Source organism: Aotus nancymaae, unplaced genomic scaffold, assembly GCF_030222135.1.
Source record: "Aotus nancymaae isolate 86718 unplaced genomic scaffold, 86718_ANA_hifiasm-v0.15.2.pri h1tg000008l, whole genome shotgun sequence".
NCBI classification, from domain to species: Eukaryota; Metazoa; Chordata; class Mammalia; order Primates; family Aotidae; genus Aotus; species Aotus nancymaae.
Window position 1 is genome coordinate 4293189 of NW_026988419.1, and position 11975 is coordinate 4305163.

Here is an 11975-nt window from a genome sequence, read left to right on the forward strand (position 1 = left end):
CTTGACCCTGGGAAGCAGTAGGGAGTGTTCCCAAATCCGTAGGGTGACAAAGATTAATCTGCAGATCAGACATGGTACTGGAGCCACTGTGACCGCGATGGGAAGGTAGAGCTATACAAAGAAGATGAAGATATTTTTCATGCTGATGTTCCATGAAATTATTTGTTATATGTATTTCAGAAAAATCTTGGAAAATGTATACCAGTCATGAAGATATTGGGTATGATTTTGAAGATGGCCCCAAAGATAAAAAGACACTTAAGCCCCACCCAAACATTGATGGCGGATGGGCCTGGATGATGGTGCTCTCCTCTTTCTTTGTGCACATCCTCATCATGGGCTCCCAGATGGCCCTGGGTGTCCTCAACGTGGAATGGCTGGAAGAATTCCACCAGAGCCGTGGCCTGACCGCATGGGTCAGCTCCCTCAGCATGGGCATCACCTTGATAGTGGGTATGTTCAGGTGTGACCTGTTGTAAAATTGAATTACCAAATGACAATTCCCTGCTGAAAGTAATGTTTTATATTGTTGCAACATTCAATATTGGATGTTACTAGCTACTATTTTTTATTTGTGATAAAATATACATAAATAACATAAAATTTACCATTTTAGGCTGGGCACAGTGGCTCACGCCTGTAATCCCAGCACTATGGGAGACCAAAGCGGGTGGATTGCTTGAGGTTAGATGTTTGAAACCAGTCTGGCCAACATGGCAAAACCCCACCTCTAGTAAAAATTAAAAAATTAGCTGCATGTGGTGGCATGTGCCTGTAATCCCAGCTACCTGGGAGGCTGCGGCAGGAGAATCGCTTGAACCTGGGAGGTAGAGGTTGCAGTGAGCCGAGATCGTGACATTGCACTCCAACCTGGGAAACAGAGCAAGACTTCCTTTCAAAAAAAACATTTTACCATTTTAAGCATTTTGAGTCTCATTAAGTACATTCATATTGTTATGAAACTATCACCACCATCAATCTCCAGAACTTTTTTCATCTTCCCAAATGGAAACTATTCAATAAGCACAAACTCCCCATTCCCATCTTCTTCCCCGCTGGCCGTTATCATTCTACCTGTGTCTATGAATTTGACTATTCTAAATACCTAACATAAGTGAAATCACACAATGTTTGTCCGCTTGTCTCTTGTGTCATATAACAATTTAAATATTTTAAACATTTGGAGTATTTTAAAAATTGATCATTTTGGCTGATCCAGTGGTAGTGGATTATCAGAACTTATTAACATTAGTATCACTAAAGTTGGTATACAACCCCCCACTGCTAAATTTAACTGGCTTTAAAAAAAATTGATCATTTTAAAAATTTTATTTAGCTCCAAACTCTGCCTATTATAATTCATTTTCTACCATTATAAATATCTGCTTATTTAACATTTATGAATATTTTTAAAGATAAAAATTTTAAATAAAACACTATAAAAGCCAGTAACAATCTCATTTCAGAGTTCTGATTTTTTTTTTTTTTTTTTTTGAGACAGAGTCTTACTCTGTCACCCAGGCTGGAGCACAGTGACACAATCTGGGCTTACTGCAACCTCTGCCATCCAGGTTCATGTGATTCTCCGGCCTCAGCCTCCCGAGTAGCTGGGACTACAGGCACCGCCACCATGCCCGGCTAATTATTTTTTATTTTTGATAGTGATGAGGTTTCACCATGTTGGGAACAGTGGTCTCAAACTCCTGACCTCAAATGATCCGCCCATATTAGCCTCCCAAAGTGCTGGGATTACAGGTGTGAGCCACCATGCCCAGCCTGAGTTCTGATGTTTTTAATTTGAAATATTATTGAAAAATCTTCTAAACTGTTTCTAGAAAGCTTACTGATATATAGCTAACAGAAAGGAATAACAATATTTTCTTGTATTTTCTTTTTTTTTTTCCTTTTGAAATGGGGTGTCTCCATGTTGTCCAGGCTCCTGTCTCTAACTCCCGGCCTCAAAAGATCTGCCCACCTTGGCTTCCCAAAGTGCTGGGATTACAGACAGGAGCCACTGTGCCCTGCTGCATTTACTTCTTTAAAAAATATTTTTAACCTGGGAGCATAAATTCAAGTTTCCCTGAATATACAGTCCCCATTCTTGTATTTTCTAGTTAAACCTAACCACACAGCAATCTATGAAGTCAAGTCTTATACAGCTGGAGATACTAAGCCTAGGAAGTTATTATAAATATAATGATATGATTGCTAGTGTGTTTCAGTTTGAGAATAAAATAACTCTTACTGTCAATTAATATTTAATAAGCATGTATGATATACTAGGGCTTTCCCTGACATTATCTCATTTAATTTTATTTCCTTCTCTTAACAATGCTCTGAGGTAACCACCACTATGAAGTTTTTCAGTTGTTTTGCTTGAAAGTGAAAGCCATATATTTATATCTAATTCTTTGAATTTAAAATATTTATAATATATTTTATCCTGAAAACATAAATGGCCTCTAATCTTTTTTGTGCGAGTATGCATACGACAGGCCAATGTGTGTCTGATTGGAATCTGTGCCTTTTCAGTGATTCCCAATTAGTAATGAATTGCTTGAATCCTATTCAGAGACTTGTTGATCTTGGCTGGCATTCAACTTTTTTTTTTTTTTTAACTGTTTTTAGAGATAGGGTCTCCCTCTGTTGTACAGGGTGGAGTGCAATGGCATGATCATAGCTCACTGCAGCCTTGAACACCTCAAGCAATCCTCCCACCTCAGCTTCCTGGGTAGCTGAAGGCATATGCTACCATGCCCAGCAATTTTTTAAAACTTTTTTGTAGAGATGGGGCCTTGCTATACTGCTCAGGTTGATCTCAAACTCCTGGCTTCAAGGGACCCTCCTGTCTCAGCCTCCCAAAGTGCTGGGATTACAGGTGTGAGCCACTCCACCCAGCAATGTTATTTTTGATAATACAAACAATATGAAGGCCAGGCATGGTAGCTCACACCTATAATCCCAGCACTTTGGGAGACTGAGGCAGGAGGATCACCTGAAGTCAGGAATTTGAGACCAGCCTGGCCAGTATGGTGAAACCCCATCTTTACTAAAAAATACTTAGCCAGGCACGGTGGCGAATGCCTGTAGTCCCAGCTACTCTGGAGGCTGAGGTAGGAGAATTGCCTGAAACCAGGAGGCAGAGGTTGCAGTGAGCTGACATAGCACCACTGTACTCCAGCCTGAGCAACAGAATGAGACTCTGTCTCAAAAAAAAAAAAAAAAAAAAGCTGGGTGCAGTGGCTAACGCCTTTAATCCCAGCACTTTGGGAGGCTGAGACAGGTGGATCACCTGAGGTCAGGAGTTCAAGACTAGCCTGGCCAACATGGTGAAACACTGTCTTTACTAAAAACACAAAAAAGTAGCTGGGCATGGTAGTGCATGCCTGTAATCCCAGCTACTCAGGAGGCTGAGGCAGGAGAATTGCTTGAACTCAGGAGGCGGAAGTTGCAGTGAGCCGAGATCGCGCCATTGCACTCCAGCCTGAGCAACAAGAGTGAAACTCCATCTCAAAAAAAAAAAGAAAAAAAAAGTTATAACAATGGTAGTCCTAATGATAGAAAACAAGGAGAAAGTTATTTCTCAAGTTGTGCGGCATATATGTGTGTGCATTTGTGTATGTTTACCAAAGGGAATTAATACTGATAGTTTTAAAATTAAATAAAGTCACTGTTATGTATGTCAGAAAATTATTGATAAATCTTTTTTTGTCTGTAGCATTATTGAACTGACTTCAAATCTGCATTTGTTTTACTAAACTAGGACTGTTTGTCAGATGAAACGTGAAGGTAGGTTTATTTCAGTGTCAGGCATGTTCAAGTTTACATCAGTTGTAATTCTTTCTCAATAAGTTAGTAAAGGACAACTGTGTTTCTAGAACACTTAAAATCCACTTTTCTTTCCTTTTTAAAAAAATATATACTCTTGGCCAGACGTGGTGGCTGATACCTATAATCCCAGCACTTTGGGAGGCCAAGACGGGTGGACCACTAGGTCAAGAGATCGAGACCATCCTGGTCAACATGGTGAAACCCCGTCTCTACTAAAAATCCAAAAATTAGCTGGGCATGGTGGTGCATGCCTGTAGTCCCAGCTACTCGGGAGGCTGAGGAGGGAGAATTGCTTGAACCCAGGAGGCAGAGGTTGCAGTGAGCCGAGATTGTGCCATTGCACTCCAGCCTGGGTAACGAGCGAAACTCCGTCTCAAAAAAAAGTATACATATATATACTTTTTTTCTCAAAGGAGATGATTATTAAAAAAATATTTTAAGGGGTAAAACAAAACACATGTAGATTTAATCTTGGAAGTGTATGCACACAATATCATCAAAAAAAAAAAGGACGGCTGGGTGTGGTGGCTCATGCCTGTAATCTTGGCTCTTTGGGAGGCTGAGGCGGGCAGATCATGAGGTCAGGAGATTGAGACGATCCTGGTCAACATGGTGAAACCCTGTCTCTACTAAAATACAAAAAATTAGCCAGGTGTGGTGGCATGCGCCTGTAGTTCCAGCTACTCAGGAGGCTGAGGCAGGGGAATCGCTTGAACCTGGGAGGTGAAGGTTGCAGTGAGCCAAGATCGTGCCACTGCACTCCAGCCTGGTGACAGAGCAAGACTCAGACTCAAAAAAAAAAAAAAAAAAAAACTCAGAAGAAGGAAGGCCAGGATATGAAATGTCCCAATATTTTCCATACTATCCAATAAGTTAGTCTTAGATATTATGTTTCATAAGTCCTAGGAAGATAAGCAACAGAAATCAGTCCTGAAATTATCAGATGTGGTTTGAAAGATGATCTCCAAAATAGAACCCCTAACTCAGGGTGAAATGTGATGGTCATATTTTATTTAATTGAGAGGTAACTGTGTGTTCAGAATTTTGTTTGAGAGTCCCTGAATTCCAGACTGTGGAATTTCAGATTTTAGACTAATCTTTCTACAGGGAAAGCTGCCTGCCAGATAAACATTTTTTGCTCTGAGTCTCAGAAATCATAACACAGCAGGCCTCATAGTTATATAAATGAAAGGTCTTTTATTCTATCTATTTACCTCAAATTACTGTTCATTATCCCAAGCTTCCTGGTACAGGGTGGCTGCAGATTTGTTGAGCAACCTCAGGGAACCTTTCCAAGCCACAAACCAGCAGAAACAGCTCTCCTTTATTCAGCACTTACTGCATGCCAAATGCATGTTAATGTACATGATCTTTGATCCTGCAACACTGTAGGTCAGACCATTGTCTGTATCTTACAGAGGAAGAATATGCAACACACAGAGACATTAAGTAACTTGTTGAAGGTTGAACAGCCAGTAAGTATAAGACTGGCTTTAAACCTGGTCCATGGGACTCCAAAATTAAGTCAGCTATGACACTCGGCCTGCCATTACATCAAATGAGAACTAAAAACATACTTGAAATGAATAATACAAATTGTTTTTACATTCTAATCATTGTAAGCACATTTTGGCTACCTCTTAAATTTAAAAATATCCATTTGTTGTTGTTGTTGTTGTTGTTTGAGACAGGGTCTCACTGTCTTGCCCAGGCTGGATTGCAGTGGTGCGATCTCGACTCCCTGCAACCTCCGCATCCCGATTTCAAACAGTTCTCTTGCCTCAGCCTCCTGAGTAGTTGGGACTACAGATGTGCACCACCACGCCTGGCTAATTTTTGTATTTTTAGTAGAGACAGGATTTCACCATGTTGGCCAGACTGGTCTCAAACTCCTGACCTCAAGTGATCTGCCTGCATCAGCCTCCCAAAGTTCTGGGATTACAGGCATGAGCCACTGCACCCAGCTAAAAAAATCCACGATTTATATGACTGTAGTTGAAAGTTCTTGGGCAGTGATTCCCATATGGCAAGCTCAATAAATAGGCATTGTTTTCTTCTTTACTAGCATGGATTTGCCACTGTCCTTCAGGAGCTCTCAACTTTAAAAAAAAATGTAATCACCTCATTTGTATTGTAAACCAAAAAATATCTGAGACTGGTCTCAGCCAATCCAGAAGCTTATTTTGCCAAGGCTAGGGACATGTCCGAAAGAAATAAACACAGAATCACAGAAACAGTCTGTTATCTGTGTCCTTCTCCAAAGATGATTTTGAGCACTTCAATATTTAAAGGGGGAAAGTGCTCTGGAGGGGAACGGGAGGGTACAGTAATCCACATGTCGCAAGAGAAAAGGTGCAGGTAAGGGAATAGTCAATTTTGTAGTCATCTAACAGTAAATCGGCACTTTTACATAACATGAGGTGAACATGGAGTAGCCACCTATGGAGCTATATAACCCTTTCTCTGTAGCTATCTGCTCAGTAACAAAAGGAAAGGCAGTTGCTTGCATGACCAGCTTTCAGTTTATTTTTTTTTTCTTTTGGCATAGTGAATTGGGGTTCCAAGTTTGTATTTTCCTTTCACAGTGTCTGCAGCAGGCTTTGTAATGATAGCTCTCGGAATAATTCTTGGTGGATGCCCTATTGTTGGCGGAATCCACCTGCTACACAAGATAATTTACTTGCTAAATCGACTTAGAGCAGTGATTGTCAATCCTGATTGCACATCAGATCCACCTGGGGAGCTTTACCCTCCCCCACAACCGTGCTCAGGCTGTACCTGGGATGGACTCCAAGTATCACGATATTTTTAAAGCTCCTAATCGACACCACTAATGACTGTCAGTTAAGGCAGACAGTCATTGATTTAGAGGCTCCTAACCCTTTACTACAGTAAGGGGTTATCCTAAGAGACCTGGAGTCCAAAGAATTACCTACTTCCATCCCTGAGCGCTGCCAAGGCTCACCTGTGATTGCTCCTCTCTTCACCAGCGTTTTTTCCAACCTATCAGCTGCCAGGATGGGTAAATAAAATATAACCTCCTGAGGCTGTTCCCCACAGCAATGGGACATTTGTTACAGTGGGAAATGGTCCAAGATTCAGATTCCTTCTGAAAAGGAAAAAGTCGAATCATGTGAATAATCTCATCCCCAAACACTGAATTACTCTATAAAAGTGTGAGTCATGGTCAAAGGACTGGATCTCAATTGTATGATTCTCCCTTCTCCTTAGATTGTGTGGGGACTTTTTATTTTCCTGAAATGGTGGTTTGATTTTGGCAATGCTAGTGAACGATCAGTAAACAATGGGTAGAAAACGAAACTGAGCTGGTGCAGTGGCTCACACCTGTAATACCAGCACTTTTGGAGGCTGAGGCGGGTGGATCACCTGAGGTCAGGAGTTCAAGACCATCCTGGTCAACATGGTGAAACCCCGTCTCTACTAAAAATACAAAAAAATTAGCTGGGCACGGTGGCGCGTGCCTGTAATCCCAGCTACTCAGGAGGCTGAGGCAGGAGAATTGCCTGAACCCAGGAGGCGGAGGTTGCGGTGAGCCGAGCTCGCGCCATTGCACTCCAGCCTGGATAACAACAGCGAAACTCCGTCTCAAAAAAAAAAAAAAAGAAAAGAAAAACAAAAGGAGAAAAGAAAAAAACAAAGAAAAAGAAATGAAACTGAGAGTCAAAAAGCTTGGGTTTTTTTAAATGTAATGTAATGTAATGTACAAAAACATTTTTGTAATTTTTTTTTTTTGAGACGGAGGTTCGCTCTTGTTTCCCAGACTGGAGTGCAATGGCGCGAGCTCGGCTCACCGCAACCTCCGCCTCCTGGGTTCAGGCAATTCTCCTGCCTCAGCCTCCTGAGTAGCTGGGATTACAGGCACGCGCCACCGTGCCCAGCTAATTTTTTTGTATTTTTAGTAGAGACGGGGTTTCACCATGTTGACTAGGATGGTCTCGATCTCTTCACCTTGTGATCCACCCGCCTCGGCCTCCCAAAGTAATGTACATATATCTTACAACCATGGAGAAGTCACAGCAGTTCTGTGTCTCCCTTTGCTCATCGACAAATCATAAATGACTGAAGCCCCAGCATGCAAGAGCTGATTAAGTTGATACCAGTGTCTGGCTGCTTAATGTTTTTAGCACTTTTTTGTTTATTAATAAAATTCCTCCAGGCATGAATATTTGCACTGAGTTTGGAATTTTCTCTCTTTTTTTTTTTCCTCAAATGCCTTCTTAATGCAATGATTCATAAAGTACCTCAGAAAAACTTGCTTCTGGGCCCTTTCTGTGAAGTGGAAAATATGATTGTGCTACTGAACTGTGATCTGTTGACCTTTCAAAGGGCTACTAACAGCAAACTAACACCTCATGCCTCTTTCTCTTTTTTTCCTACTTGTCCAAGCTAACCATAGTCAAGTAACTGTGGGTTTAGAAAAAGAAAAATAAAAATGTGTAAAGAAATCAAATAAATATCTTTAACTTACAGAATGTGAATTTCAGTTAACCCCAGTAATTCCATCAGATTTTTTATCAATGCATTTATTTTATATATTATTTCTATAATGTGCATATTTAATAACAAACATTTATATAAAGTATGTTTAATATATTGTCTATTCTAAGAGGTTAATTTACTGAATTATTTTCTGTAATGCAACAGAGTGAATTAATAAGTCTTTACCTTCATAGTTTTTAGGATTAGGCACCCACAAAACTACTAGACAAAATAAACTCATTAGCAGACTGTACCCAAATATAGATATGAATATAGTTAGAACTTTAAAGAAAATTTTATTTTAGTTTAAGCTAAAAGGCAAACTCTTTAAACAAGTTTTTTACATAGTCCATCTGCATATAAGGTTTCATAACTTTGTAAAGTAATAATGATTAAAAATAAGATGATAATTAAAATATGCCATCTTACTGAATAATCTGGATTCCTATTTGAACAAGGAATCATTGATCACAAGTTAAGTATTCGGCTTCAGTGACATCAGAAATTCAGGAAAAAAACAAAGGTTGACTATTAAAAACTAGAAAGTCAGCCAGATGCTGTGGCTAAAGCCTGTAATCTCAGCACTTTGGGAGGCCAAGGCAGGCAGATTCGAGACCAGCCTGAACAACATGGCAAAACCCTATCTCTATAAAAAATACAAAATTAGCCAGACATGATAGCACAAACCTGTAGGCCCAGCTACTTGGGAGGCTGAGATGGGAAGATCACTTGACCCTGGGGAGGTCAAGCCTGCAGTGAGCCATGATCACACCACTGAACTCTAGCCTGAGTGACACAGTAAGACTCTGTATCAAACAAAACAAAAAACAAGAAAACAAAACAAAACTAGAAAGTCAGCCAAAACAGTCAGAAGGTATCTCATATAATACCGTACTGCTCTAAGTGTGGTCACACACACACACACACGCACACACATATGCACACACACACACACACACATATATATATATATATATATTTTTTTTTTTTTTTGAGATAGAGTTTCACTCTTGTTACCCAGGCTGGAGTGCAGTGGAACAATCTCAGCTTACCACAACCTCCACCTCCCGGGTTCAATCGATTCTCCTGTCTCAGCCTCCTGAGTAGCTGGGATTATAGGCATGTGCCACCATGCCCGGCTAATTTTGTATTTTTAGTAGAGACGGGGTTTCTCCATGTTGGTCAGGCTGGTCTTGAACTCCCAGCCTCAGGTGATCCGCCCGCCTTGGCCTCCCAAAGTGCTGGGATTACAGGTGTGAGCCACCACGCCTGGCCATGTTGTTACATCTTATACAATGGAAATGGATTCCTGAATCTCCACAGTGTAGTAAATGCATAGCCTGATAGGTCTGGTCAGATAGTGCGCACATCAGCAGGGATGGGAGTTTGTATGAAGTGATGACAACTAGTTCTTTTCAGCTTGGTTTCAATCTGGGTATCTTCATGAAAACAGGCTATTAGTTTTCTGCCTGAAACACAGGAGTTCTGAAGACTCTCTTCTTGTACTCCCTTTTGGTCTGACTTCAAAAACTGAAATGGTTTTTATTTTGAAAGAGGCCAAAGAAATAATGTAAGTGAGTCCGGCGTAAGACCAGAGGGAAGGATAGAAACTGCAGCAAACTGGAAAGGGTGAGTCCCAGTCAAACGGCCTCAGCCACTGCACAGCTCCAACTTTGGTCCTGTGGAAAGACAGTCTGTGTTGCCACTGGACCTTTTGTGAATCCTCTTAATTGTTAAACATTGGCAACTAATCTCAGACATTTTTTAGACTTTGTATTGTATCGACAAAATGCATCTACAGGCTAGAGACAGCTCCTAGACCACTGTTTTCGTTGTAGACAAAAGAATGAATGTCTGTTTATTTCAGGTCCGCCTTTCTTGAAAACCTAGAACCTTGTGCTCTCTGATGAATTATTTAAAAGCATCTTTGCATACTAAAAATGTTTGGCATATGAAGCAATGGGGGCTTTCTGTTTTATTTAACAGCTCTAGTAACGTTTTATTCTTTGTCTTCACATGATTTATAAGAAAGAACGAAACTGACACGCCATTAGTCAATTCCTTTTCCAATGCTCTGTGACAGGCCCTTTCATCGGCTTGTTCATTAACACCTGTGGGTGCCGCCAGACCGCGATCATTGGAGGGCTCGTCAACTCCCTGGGCTGGGTGTTGAGTGCCTATGCAGCAAACGTGCATTATCTCTTCATTACTTTCGGAGTGGCAGCTGGTAAGCATGTGGCTTTTTTTAAACTCAATTTTAAATGTTTTATAGGACATCTTGGCAATGGATTTAATTGTGGAGAAAAGAGACACATGAAAACATTCTGCTCTGTTTCTTCCACCCCACTTCACCCCAACCCCTCCCTACACTCCAGGAAATACATTTTAACATTACATTTTAATATGCTTTAAGTGGGGGAAGCCCACCTAACAAAAAACAACACTTGACCTGCCTCATAGAATCAAATTACATTTCCATGTCTGGTTCTAAATGCCAGTACCATCTCCAGGGGGAGCAGGAAAAGGAAGGTGGTAATGCTGACTTAGGTGAACGGACCAAAGATTAAGGAAATTACATCGGTGTGGTGTGGGAAATAAGCTAAACTATAGGCCAGGCGTGGGAGCTCATTCCTGTAATCCCAACACTTTGGAAGGTCGATCACTTGAGGTCAGGAGTTCAAGACCAGCCTGGCCAACATGGTGAAACCCTCTCTCTACTAAAAACATAAAAAAATTAGCCAGGTATGGTGGCACATGCCTGTAATCCCAGCTCCTTACCAGGCTAAGATATGAGAATAGTTTTAACCCAGGAGGCAGAAGTAGCTGTGAGCCAAGATTGTGCCACTGCACTCCAACCTGGGTGAGAGAGTGAGACTCTGTCTCATTAATAATTATGATAATAATAAAGTCTCCTGCGTGAAAATAGAAAAGAGAAGACAAAAATAAATAGGTAAACATTAAAAAAACAAAGATCAAGGAAATCAGCAATGTTCATTTACTCTTTAATAATCATTTACTCTTTTAGCCCTGTTTAAATTCATAAAATAGCATAAACCACACGTATACGTAGAGACTAAGAAGCAAATCTGGAGTACAGTTAGGTTGTCATTCCCCTGTGAAGAGGTTAATATTGGCTGCCAGGCACCACAATCTGCATATCCATTCTGCAAAACATATTCCCAGCCACAGTTTTCTTTATCAACAGGTAGTGGGATTCACACAGATGAGCAATTACTTGTACAATTGCATTTTAAATGAACTGAATCCTGTTCGATTTTTTCTTTGAGTACAGAACAACGAATGCGTTAGCATAAGAGTTAAAAGTTAGCTTGGAATTCTGGCTTTTCTTTTTTCATTGTTATTATCTGTGTGACTTTGGGCAAGTTACTTAACCTATGTATACCTCAGTTTCCTTATCTGTAAAATGGCTGTAATGAAGAGGACTCAGTTTACATGGTTGTTGAAAGCATTAAATGACATAATTTGAATAAAGCATTTAGCAAAGTGCTCAGTAAATGTTAGCTAATAGGTAAATATGGTATTTATATGTATATATAACAGATAGGCTTAAGTATGTATCTTTCAATAGCAGGAGAAGGTGAACATAATAACCTACTGTCCATATAAATCTCCAAGTTGCTTCT

At 40.4% G+C, this 11975-nt stretch overlaps 1 protein-coding gene across 2 annotated transcripts in view; it reads left to right on the forward strand.

Moving 5' to 3' along the window:
- SLC16A14 (solute carrier family 16 member 14) overlaps positions 1-11975 on the forward strand; it is a 55678-nt gene that overhangs the window by 9640 nt on the left and 34063 nt on the right. For both annotated transcript variants that reach the window (XM_012434201.3, XM_064372916.1), the window contains exons 2-3: positions 181-453; positions 10415-10558. In XM_012434201.3, coding sequence (XP_012289624.2) covers positions 195-453; positions 10415-10558 — 403 coding nt within the window. In that variant the 5' untranslated portion in view covers positions 181-194. The remainder of the gene's footprint in view (positions 1-180; positions 454-10414; positions 10559-11975) is intronic.